Below are 11,042 nucleotides of genomic sequence, written 5' to 3' on the forward strand. Positions count from 1 at the left end.
GCCTGCTCCCCAAAATTACAACCACAGATATGTCACAGGGGAAGGAGTACTCTACAGATCAGAACAACTAGCTCTTTTTGTAAATATTTAAAAGAAGATTTGTACATATATTTTCCTTCACTTCACAATCAACTAATTTTAGATACCAGGAAACCAAGGTAATCCTTCCCTGTTACCTCCAGTATATTTTACTTATAAAAGAAATAACTTGTGTCACCTCCCAGAATTGCCAGTGACCTACACAGACTGTAAGTAGTATTTATCCTCTGAACAGGAGAGTAGAAGATGAAAAAAACCCTTCCCAAAACAAAAAGCAACCCCCCGACCCAAACAAACAAAAAGTAAATATATTCCAAAATATATCCTCAAATATCAAGTACAAATCTGGGTGCTCAAACCACGGCTGCTCTGACAAAGCTCTGGGTTTACTCTGTCCTGCACCGGAAGGGACGTGAGCAGCTCAGACCGATAAACAGGTCTTTTTAGCATTGGAAAAGAGGTGGTTTATGCACAAACAACTGGCAATCAAGTGAACATAGGGAAGATTCAAACTCATGCTACAAACCCGTGCTGTATTCCTCCAGAAGCATTTCTTCCAAATGCCTCAGCGAGCAGTCTCCTTGGAGGGGTTCTGATGGTCGTGTAACCGCGCTGCTCCACACAGCAGACTAGAAAGAGAACTCGTCTCTCAACACATAGCAAAACACTGGCATGAACAAGTAATTACCATGGCTATTAATTTCTAATTCATTTTTATACCATAGTGAACCTGATGGAGGTTTCTCCGCCAGGTACCATATTTCTAACCTAAAGTATTTCCGCAAAACTAAAGTCCCATAGTTTTGCAAGCAGCAAAAGAGAAAGTAACAAAGTTGTGTCTAATTGGAGGAGAAATATACATTCGTGAGAGCACATACCATTAGTGCAACACAGCTACTCTGAAAGTAACGAACCAAACCAGATTAATCAATGCAGCAGACATGCAGGGTCTGCTAAGTTATGTTAAAACCATGTTTGCTGGTGATTAAATATGTCTACAGAAGATATATTACCATTTTGAATATATTTTCAAGCAGACCAAAAATACCTCATCTATTGGTTACTGGTGTGTTATTTTTAACTAATTAAATATTGGGAGGGATTGTACCCCTCTCGCTATAAAAATTGCACTTATTTTCTATTAAACAAAACAAAAAGTTAGATTTCAATTCTATATTCCAGTATATATTCACATTGAAACTGGATCGTCTTGATCTAAGCTTGCAGGAGTAGGTGTAGCCGTCCTTGCTCTCCAAGATCCCCAGCACAGAAGGTCCCATCAGTACAAACCCCTCCTTCCTCTGTGCTCTGGTCACTTCTTCATCGTAGTGCATGGGTAATTGATTTTATTTTTTGTAAGAAAACCTGAGCTTCAAAAGTCTTTAAAAGGACCTGGAATCAAATCTGGCCCATTCTGACCCAAAACAGCTCAGTTCTGCAAGGAACTCCATCCTGTCCTCGTTTCACACAGCTCCTCCTGAGACACCACGGCTCTGACCTGAGGCGAGTGAGGTGTCAAACCCTTTCCCTCCAGTCTCTCTTGACCCAGGAGACTTTGCTCCTGGCACACTTCCGAGGGCTCCTTCTTCCCTCCCTTTAGCACTGCTGCCTCCTATAGGGCTTTGAAGGGCTCCCTGTGCCAATAAAAAAGTCTCTCTGCAATAAGCATGACTTCTTGGACACCGGTGATCAACTTCCTCTTGCAAAGTCTTCTCCAGCTCATAAAATGTCATCGTAATCCAATAGTTTAGAGTGCTGGCGGGTCTTCCAGAGGCGGTAAAGGCGGAAGTCAAAGTAAGTCTCAATCATTTGCTTACCTAGGAGAAGTGAAACGAAGCAGAGGGGTTACACCCTGCAGCACAAGGGAGAGACGCGAGAGGCCGCAGCTGCAAAAAGACCCCAACCCACCTACAGGCAGGGGCACAGGAGAACCCGTCCATATGCCTCATTTGGAAAATACCGACGTTCAGCCAGGGCACGTGAAGGTGCCCGTGAAAAGCAAACGTCTTTTTAGATCTCCTCAAACCACGAAAGGCTCCTTAATAATCCCCTGGCAGGGTTTGTCCAAGGGGGCAGGAACTGAACACAAAGTCGGTCTCCAGACTTTGACCTCTCTGCACTGACTGCAGAAGTGGGGGCCGGGGGCTGTAGAGTATCAGACAACAGCTCCAGCAGCCTGCACGAGGCAACCTGGCACAGGGACTTCAGAAAAGTACAAATCAAGAGTAAACTCATTGTAAAGATTTGTGGGAAACATCACAAATAGTTAACACTGAAAATTCAAAATAGATTTTTTTTTTTTTGAAAATTAATGTTAACAGGCTGTCTCTGTCCTGCAGAGCTGCATCTTCTCACAGCAATGAGCTCAACAGGACACACTAATGCAAGTTCTGCCCCACTGGCACCTCTGATTGAAGGTGGGGGGGTCTCACAAGGCAGTCACAGACTGAAAGCCATGCACAGGGCTGGCACTGGAGGCAGCCAGTGCATTTGAAAACACAAAGGCAAACTGGACTCAGACAGGGCTCAAGGAGTGGATTTTCGCTTTTGAGGCCTGATTAAGATTAGTTTCAGATGACTTTGCAAAGGATTAGAGAGGGTACGCTATTAGCGCGTCCCAGATTGATCAAGGGGATAAATTCAGACGTATTCTTCAGCCCAGCCTCCTGAAAGATCAACTGCTTAAATGCATGCGCACAGAACCCGCTGCCTTGCCTGCCAAGCTGCATATAAACCCAGGAATTTCCCTGCAAGTTGCTTCTTGGCACACAGGTATGAGCATGTTCGCTGTGGGATCTGTGCAAGCACTGTATAAAGCTGGGTCCAAACCTCGACAGGACGTGCACAGAGAACTCTGTGCAGCATGAATGTGCTCAGCTCCCGTACATTCCTATGACAATAAGTGAGAGTTAAGAACAACCCGTCAGTGCTGATGCCAGCTGTGAGCAGCAGAGGAACTATCCACAGCGCTTATAGCCTAATGCTGCATGTTTTTATCTTCCAAGAGAACCAAGTACCAAGGACTACAGCAAAGATAAAACAAGGGCAACTTCAGGATAAGTCGACTATATGTCACTTATGAAACTGCACCCACAATTACTTAGATTGACCAAAAAATAGGAAAAATTCTATAGCCCTTTGTAATAACTTGAGCTACAGGCAGGAAAAAGCAAAGCGGACCGAGATATAGAATGGCTATAATGGGCTACATCCCAGGTGCTTGTTGATGACACAGCTCACTCGGTACCCGTAAGAGATCCCTCCACACTTGGTTACGGAAAAGATTCTGCTCCCGTGTGCATCTCTCCCATGGACTTCATATGCTCTAGTAATATGACGAATCTCCTAAACTCAGCCTGGAAAGCAGCTTATTATTCAGGCTACTTTGCCACTGCCAGTAGCCTGGGAGAGGGCTCTGCAGCTTCAGGCACAACAAACGGGATAGCTGAAAGGTGAACATGGAGGAACTGCAAGGGAAAACCCAGGTTCAGCAAGCGAACTACACAAGGTGGTTACAAGCAAAAGGATGACCATGGCAGGGCTTAAGGGAGCTCAAAATTGCTTTTTCATTAAGATGCCCACTGAAGGAGGCAGGCTGATCAAGACGACGTGTGTCTTTGTACAGAAAATAAATTACCTTGAGCTGATAGTTCAAGTGGAGACTCAAAGGCAACCCTATAAGGATTCATTAAGTTTTTCAGATTCTGAAATAGCTGAAAGGAAAACATATCGAGAGTTAGCAGCTGAAAACAAAGATGAACTCCAGGGCACCCAGAATTGCCCATCCTTGTTCCCTACCTCTAAAAAACCTTCCACTACATGTCCTTTAAAACATCTAGCTCATCAGTAAATAAAGTGCTTTGAATGACTGTTCCCCCTAAAGGCTCCAGTATCTATCCCTTCCTGCACGTCACTTATCATTCCTCCGCTGCCCTCTGGGGAAAGCACAATCCATAGGGTGGTTTGACAATTCACAGCCACCCATGGGACAGGATGGCAGCATGTTTCCACACAGCAGAAGAGGAAGGTTTGAGTCACAGTGTGACTCTTGACTCCCTGGGCTTGGTGCTACTCAGCAGACATTCCCAGAGAGGCGAACCAGGAAGCTCTTACCTTCTCCCCATTGGGGTTTCCAAGAACATAGCAGCCCATGATGTGAATGATATTTGGTTCAGGATTGACTTTACTCATCAGCCGGCTCAACCTCTTCCAGAAGCTGGAAGAAACAGGAAAAAACCAGAATACATAATTAAAAAAAAAAAACGCCAAACAAAAAACTATCTCCTCATATTCATGAGTAATCACAAGGATGTATGTGCACACACTGCTCAGAAGGGGCCTGAGGCTTGTAGCCTGAGGAGCAAGCTGCTCTGGAAGAGCCATCGGTTCTTAGACAAGGAAGAGCAGGGGCAGAGCAAGGGCCTGAGGAGCAGGTCCAGGTCACGTGGTAGAGAAGGAGGAGCAGCCCATTGAGCCAAGGAAGCTCCAAGGTAAAGAGAAGGGAGCAAAGTCCACCAGTGCTTTTAGAGTGACAGTTTTACTAAGCATCCTCTTTTTATAGCAGTTCCCTCCAGTTTCCTCTCTCCCATTTCTATCAATGATTGCCCTTTCTAAATATGAGTGTTATCAGGGCACTGGTTCATATCCAGGGCATGAAATCAGCAGAGAACAGCTGGAGAGGTTGTTCTACATAGGTACAGAGACACCACCAACCAGGCTGTTCCATGTTAGCCAGTGCTCGGTGCTGCTCACCAGTCAGACCCGCTTTACGTTTTGTGACTACTGACCAGGCACACTGTGCCTAAGGGACATGAAAATACAACAATATCCCCTGTGCAGTGGGTTAGAGCAGACTTCTGGAGGGCTCTAAAGCCCAGCAGTTCCTCTGTGGGGTCTGCGATCGGATTGCAATGCAAGCTTTTCTCAGGACTCCCTCCCAGGGATGGTTGGATGGACACATTCACTTCCAAGCATCCAAGTTTTCAGCTGTGTGTTCACAGCTTTCTGAAGGTTTCTGAATTACCAACTTCGGACCAGCTATGCCTGGAAGGCGTTCAGAAGCATGTATGTGCACACATGCCTAAGAATTTTATTGACAGTGTTTGTGCCAGAGCATGAGAGCGCTGAACAGATGTTGATTTTAATACTCAGTTCTCATGCCAACAAAAAGTTGTGTAGAAACAGGTTGGTATGCATCCTCTCCCCCACAACGAAGCACTGTTAGCCAAGTAGGTTTGAGCCAGCACAAGCGAGCAGGCAGCAAAACAGGCGAAGCTTAACTTTCTGCAAGGAGAAGCAAAATTGCCTCAGCAGCAACCCTGGCTGACAGGCTGGCATGTTAGTGAAAACCCTCCTCAGTAACGTGCTGGACTTTGAGCAGGCTTTGCAGAAACAAATTCCATTTCCCCCTGCAATTAGGAGGGCAGTTACTGGAGACAGCTGTGGGGGGGACGGTTAGGATTTCTGCCACTAGTCGCCTGCTTAGCCGCTTCTGAGCAACAGAGGCACGAGGTGCATGTTCTGGTTTCTGGTCAGCAAAGCCTGTGTTAGGAGAGGAAATATTTTTTTTTTCCCTCTTTTGATAGTCTCTAGTCCAGAGAGACACTAAACAGCAGATAAAAGCATAAATCTCCTGGTGACCTGTCACAGGGCCACACCACCCCAGGGATGAGCTCGGCTCTGTCATCTTTGCAACCCCCCATGAAGGAGCTGTAAGCTGCTATTAGGTTCTCCTTCAGCCTCCTCTTCCTCTGACCAAGCCACCCCAGCTCCCTCCACCTCTTCTTCTAGGCCATGTGCTACAAACATTGAGCAAACCGAGCAGAAAAATGCTACGCGAGTCCAGAACATAACGCAGCCACTCACAGGATCATATCTTCCTCCTTCTCCACTTTTGCAAAAGTGGCAACTTTGTTCTTTAACAAGTATAAGTGACCAGGACCTCCCTGCAAGAGAGAGACAGACAAATGCAAACCACTTTGCACGGGCCCTGAAGAAACAAACCCTGGATGTGTTCCTTGTCCTGCACAGGCATACCCAGAAGTGCCACGAGGGAGCAGAGCAGACACGCCAGCCTGGCACGGCTGTTACAACCTCCATAGCAGACACCGCAGGCACTTGCCAAGGAAATATTCACACACGGAGAGTATGTTGGGGGTTGGATTCTCCAGTTTTTACTGTTATATACCCACCTCACTCTAGAAAAGCACAATAATAAACAAAAATCTTCATTGTGGGTGGCTGGAGAGTAATAGGGAAGACAAGAAAGTCCCTTTCATTTGGGGATGCTAGGGGACTTGCCGTGGTAGGCAGACGAGAAGCTGAGCAAAGCAGGGATAAGCAGGCAAGACATCACTGTAGAAGAACTGGACTTTCGCAGTAGCAGGCATAAAAAGATTGAGCACAACATCAGGGAAATTAAGAGTTGCAATCTCCAGGTCAGTGTGCTGCAAACCCTGCTATTTTGCAGCATTAGGCACGTGGGAGGGAGTTCAAGTTAGGTTACCTTCCTAACTTCTCATTTCAAGGTTCCTTGCACGGCTGCCGGGGGAGTCCAAAGCTGACCACCCTGAGGAACAAGAGACTTGGGAAGGAAATCCCCAGGAAGCCCCAGATCCAGCAGGGCCTGAATCTGTCCCACCCACAGCTCGGCAAGCCTGTACCCTGATCCCTCTCCTGCGTAAGCTGGCCTCCAGCTCCGAGCTGTGCCATCTGCCGGTCTGATCCACAACACCCACCACTGTCACTGTCATACTGAAGCTGTATGAAAACTATAACCATCACACTGCAAATGCTTCTTCCTTTCTCTGAAATCCTCCTTTTGAGGTCTGTGCTAATGCTGGTTTGCCTGGGCTTCCTTGAAAGCAGCTGAGAAGCAGCCCAGCTCTGGAGTTGGCCACACTAAATCAGAATTTACTTCCTGCTGCCACAGCAACTTGAGACTGCTCATTGTCTGGGGAAATGAGAAGTGAAAGCCGTACACATGCAGTTACTTTACCAGAACCTGACTTTGGAGTATTGGTTCCTCTATGTAATTTTCCCCTGTAGAAAAAGACAAATTTGTAACAAACCACCCAAGTGCTTAACAACTTTCATGTACCTGGCAAAATATCAGCATCTTCCAGATTTTGCAGCCTTTCCGATAAATGTTAAGCTTCTTCTCTATTTCCTCTGCAAAAAACACGTTGGAAAAGATGAACCATGGAGGAAGTTAAAAATTCATCTTATTTCTTCTCACTTTAGTCCTGAAGGCAGGAGGCTGAGCTGTGAGAGGTGCTCAGCACCTACATTCCCACTGACGTCAAAGCAAAACGTTTGCTTTCATGCTGTGGAAAGCAGGAAACCCCAGCATATCACAGGGCAAGAGAAGGTATGGTGCAGCACCAGACACTGCTCTATAGTGACCACAGCACGGTACCAGACCCAGCTGTCCTGACCCTCTGTTAATGCTCCTACTCACCTACACGGGTACGATGAACAGGCGTCTTTGCTGCCCTGTGCCTCAGCTTCCCTTTCATAAACCGGGAGCTTGGCATAGAAAATGGGCTACAGAAGTGAAGTTTTATTACTGCAGCACATTCAACAGCACCTGACTGACTGTCAGGTGTCACTGGGGTGATAAAAACACCTTTATGAGTGGCAGCTGAGGCACAGGGTAGTGGAGCGACTGTAACATATTGATCAGTTACGTTTGCAACGGGCAGGAGTTAAGAAAAGGAAATAACACTCACATACCTAGGATGTCATCAAAGGTGGCATGTTCATGGTCCTGGAAACCAAGAGAGAAGACATATCAAGGTTCACTGTCACTACACCAGCTCCCATGACGTTATTATAGTCTTGAATATTGCACACAATCCCATTCCCAGGCAAACATGCTCTAAGAGCACAATTATACCCGCTGATGGCTTCTAGTCACATCACAGTAATTACCACCCTAAAACATGTCTCAGCAAAGAAGCTGAAGACTGAATGGTCCATGAAGACCAAGTCCATCCAAAGGCTTGAAGATGAATCCTACAGGCAAGTCCAAAGCACATACCATCAGATGTAGTCAGCATCAGCAATGCGTATTTGCCTCTTGGCCCATGTTTTGTAGCCAACCTCTGGCTTTACATGCGTCCAAGCTGGCTAACAAACAGCCACGCTCCCGACACATCTGCCTCTGGCATAGCAGGGTCATCAGGACAACCATACAACTCTCAAAGGAAGAGAGAGGCAGCAAAGCTAAACCCCCCAGCAGCACTGCCTGCTGCACATGGAGACTGCATTTTCTGGGCTGTCAGTCCAACCCTTCCCTTTCAAATTAAGTGGATATAAAGTGATTAGGAAAAAGAGACCCACGACTCCTTGCTGGTGTTTCAGACACCTGCTCAGGCAGGACTCCTAGTGAAAAATCAAGGTTAAATTCATGACTGACAGGGATGCACCACTGTACATAGGGTGATGGGGTTCACGGTCCACTGCAGAGCTCTGAGGTCCTGCTCATTCTGTCTAAGGATGAGTGTAAGGAGGAGCCCTAAGCCTGGCAACACGCGGCTCTGCTTGTGTGCTCAGGCCTGCCCTGCCTTCCCTTGTTAACCTTCCCAGGCTGCCTGGCTGTGCCTGCATAGTCTGGCAGCCCACATGCAATTTTCACTCCACCTTACTCTTCCACCTAGACCTGAGCCCCCACAAAGCTACCCAGACCCCAAATCTGGGTTCAGCACACCCCCAGCCCTTTCCTGACAGCTTTTCCAAATCACATCAGTGTTTCAGAATCACCATAACAGGAACTGGGGACCAAAAAAAAAAAAAAATTCTCTGTATGAAGCCTGCTCCCACACATCCAGACATAGCAGAAGAGATATACTTACATAGAGAATGGGGATGATAGAGGGATCGTCCCTGCGGATAATTGTCGGGACATACTCTGCTTTGGGCACCTTGGAAGAAATGAGCTGGAAGGGGGGAAAAGAAAAAAAAGTGCAACAGGATGAGGAGAAGCCAGTAAAGTCTGGACAGAAGCACAAAGGCCATGATAACAGTGTCCTGTTCAGTTGCTCTCAGGTGTTACCCCAACTAGCAGCTAATCCAGCCTATCTGCATCCCTGTGGGAAGGTCCTCCAAGCCTTTGGTCCACTACAGAGCATCCCCAGGCCTGCCAAGTACCCCCGTGTGTCACAGTCTCCCCGACTCCCAACAAACGAGCACACAGCTCTGCCCAAAAGGCAGGACTGAGTCTGAGTTGACAGTTTGTAAAGGGGAGACCCGTGTGCACAGAGGATGAAGCAGCTTGTGCATCACCATGAATGGCTGTATCCCAGTAAAGATCGCTTCTGAACAGCCCTCCTCTGTGTGAGGGTCTGTGCTTCTGGCTGCAGAGGACTGTTCGAACTGGCACGCTCAGCTGGCCGGTGGTGGGACGGCTGCATGCCTTAACAGGAACCAGCCAAGGGATAAAATGGCATCAGGCGCAGGTAGGCACACAGCCGTAGGATGTCAGGCAGATGCAGGTTGCCTGGCAACTCTGGCTGAAGCTTCAGCCGGCTCCATCAGCATGACAGCCCGAGAGGATGGGCCTGCCACCAGCACAAGGCAAAGGGCTATGGGAACACAGGCAATTTGGCTATGCTGTGGTTTCAGGCACCTCTGCTCATCACTGTGAGAGTGGAGCAGGCAGCGGTGCTGGTGGGCCTCTAAGTGCAGCCTGGATTCCAGCTTGGGCTGCCTTCAAAGCCCTCCCTCCTGGCAGGCAACACATCGCTGCTTCGGCCACATGGGAGTTAATGTAAAGTTTCTGAAGAGGCACAATGTACAGAGTCCAGGGATGGACACTCCTCACCTGGGGAGACACACTGGAGGTGACAAGGGCTGAGCAAACCCAAGTGTTGGTTCCTAGTGTTTGGGTCTCACCTTGTCACTTTGCCCCGAGAGTGCTTCAGGGCTGAGACTGCACAGACAGCCTGGCAACACATATAAAAGCAGACTGTCTCCATGTCCTTCACTCTTCCCAAGTCTTAGCAGGACCCATTCAAACACAGTACTGCTGTGCTGGACTGGCAATGCTGCCCTGAGAACAAGCTGGAAGCTTGAGACCCCATTTTGCCCAAGTACTTGTGCATGCGGCCGAAGAAGGGATGTGTCAGAACCTGGTCCTGTCTGCCAAACCCCACAGAGCAGAGCAGGGGGGAGCGCAGGGGGAAGTCTAGCATCAAGGAATGATAAAAGAGCAGAAAACATCTCAAGGGATGACATATGGCTCCTGTCCTGGTTTCGGCTGGGATAGAGTTAATTTTCTTCCTAGGACCTGGTACAGTGCTGTGTTTTGGATTTAGCATGAGAATAATGTTGATAACACAACAATGTTTTAGTTGTTGCTGAGCAGGGCTTCTAGTCAAGGACTTTTCAGCTTCCCATGCTCTACCGACTGAGCAGGCTGGAGGTGCACAAGAAGCCGGGAGGGGGCACAGCCAGGACAGCTGACCCCAACTGGCCACAGGGACATTCCATACCATGGGACGTCATGCTCAGTACAGAAACTGGGGAAAGCTGGCCGGGGGGGCTGCTGCTCGCTGGGCATCGGTCGGCGGGTGGTGAGCAATTGCATCGTGCATCACTTGCTTTGTATATTAATTATTATTATTTTATTCCATTTCAATTATTAAACTGTTTTTATCTCAACCCACGAGTTTTCTCACTTTTACTCTTCCAATTCTCTCCCCCATCCCACCGGGAGGCAGGGGGGGAGGCGGGGTGAGCAAGCGGCTGCGTGGTGCTCAGTTGCTGACTGACGTTAAACCACGACAGTCCTTTTTGGCGCCCAACGTGGGGCATGAAGGGTTTAAGATAACAGCAGATTAACCAGAGCGCTTTAAGGAATTTATATCTGTTAACAGTTGCGGGTCACAATGTTGGTTCATCTGTTCTCGATATTGGTTTGTCTAATCTGCATCATGCTCTTTTTTTTGCTGTACATGTTAAAGATTGGTGTTGGGTTTTGCAGTTTGCTGTGGTCTGCAGTG

The 11,042-nt window shown here is 47.7% G+C and overlaps 1 protein-coding gene across 1 annotated transcript in view; it reads right to left on the reverse strand.

Annotated features, from left to right (window-relative positions):
• Positions 1 to 1,216: 1,216 nt before the first annotated feature.
• NSMF (NMDA receptor synaptonuclear signaling and neuronal migration factor) overlaps positions 1,217 to 11,042 on the reverse strand; it is a 41,525-nt gene continuing 31,699 nt past the window's right edge. The window contains exons 7-13 of the mRNA XM_009326383.1: positions 8,895 to 8,978; positions 7,774 to 7,807; positions 7,139 to 7,209; positions 5,905 to 5,984; positions 4,153 to 4,255; positions 3,677 to 3,752; positions 1,217 to 1,856 (exon numbers count right to left, since the gene is read on the reverse strand). Coding sequence (XP_009324658.1) covers positions 1,759 to 1,856; positions 3,677 to 3,752; positions 4,153 to 4,255; positions 5,905 to 5,984; positions 7,139 to 7,209; positions 7,774 to 7,807; positions 8,895 to 8,978 — 546 coding nt within the window. The 3' untranslated portion in view covers positions 1,217 to 1,758. The remainder of the gene's footprint in view (positions 1,857 to 3,676; positions 3,753 to 4,152; positions 4,256 to 5,904; positions 5,985 to 7,138; positions 7,210 to 7,773; positions 7,808 to 8,894; positions 8,979 to 11,042) is intronic.

Source organism: Pygoscelis adeliae, unplaced genomic scaffold (genome assembly GCF_000699105.1).
Source record: "Pygoscelis adeliae isolate BGI_AS28 unplaced genomic scaffold, ASM69910v1 Scaffold436, whole genome shotgun sequence".
Lineage (NCBI taxonomy): Eukaryota > Metazoa > Chordata > Aves > Sphenisciformes > Spheniscidae > Pygoscelis > Pygoscelis adeliae.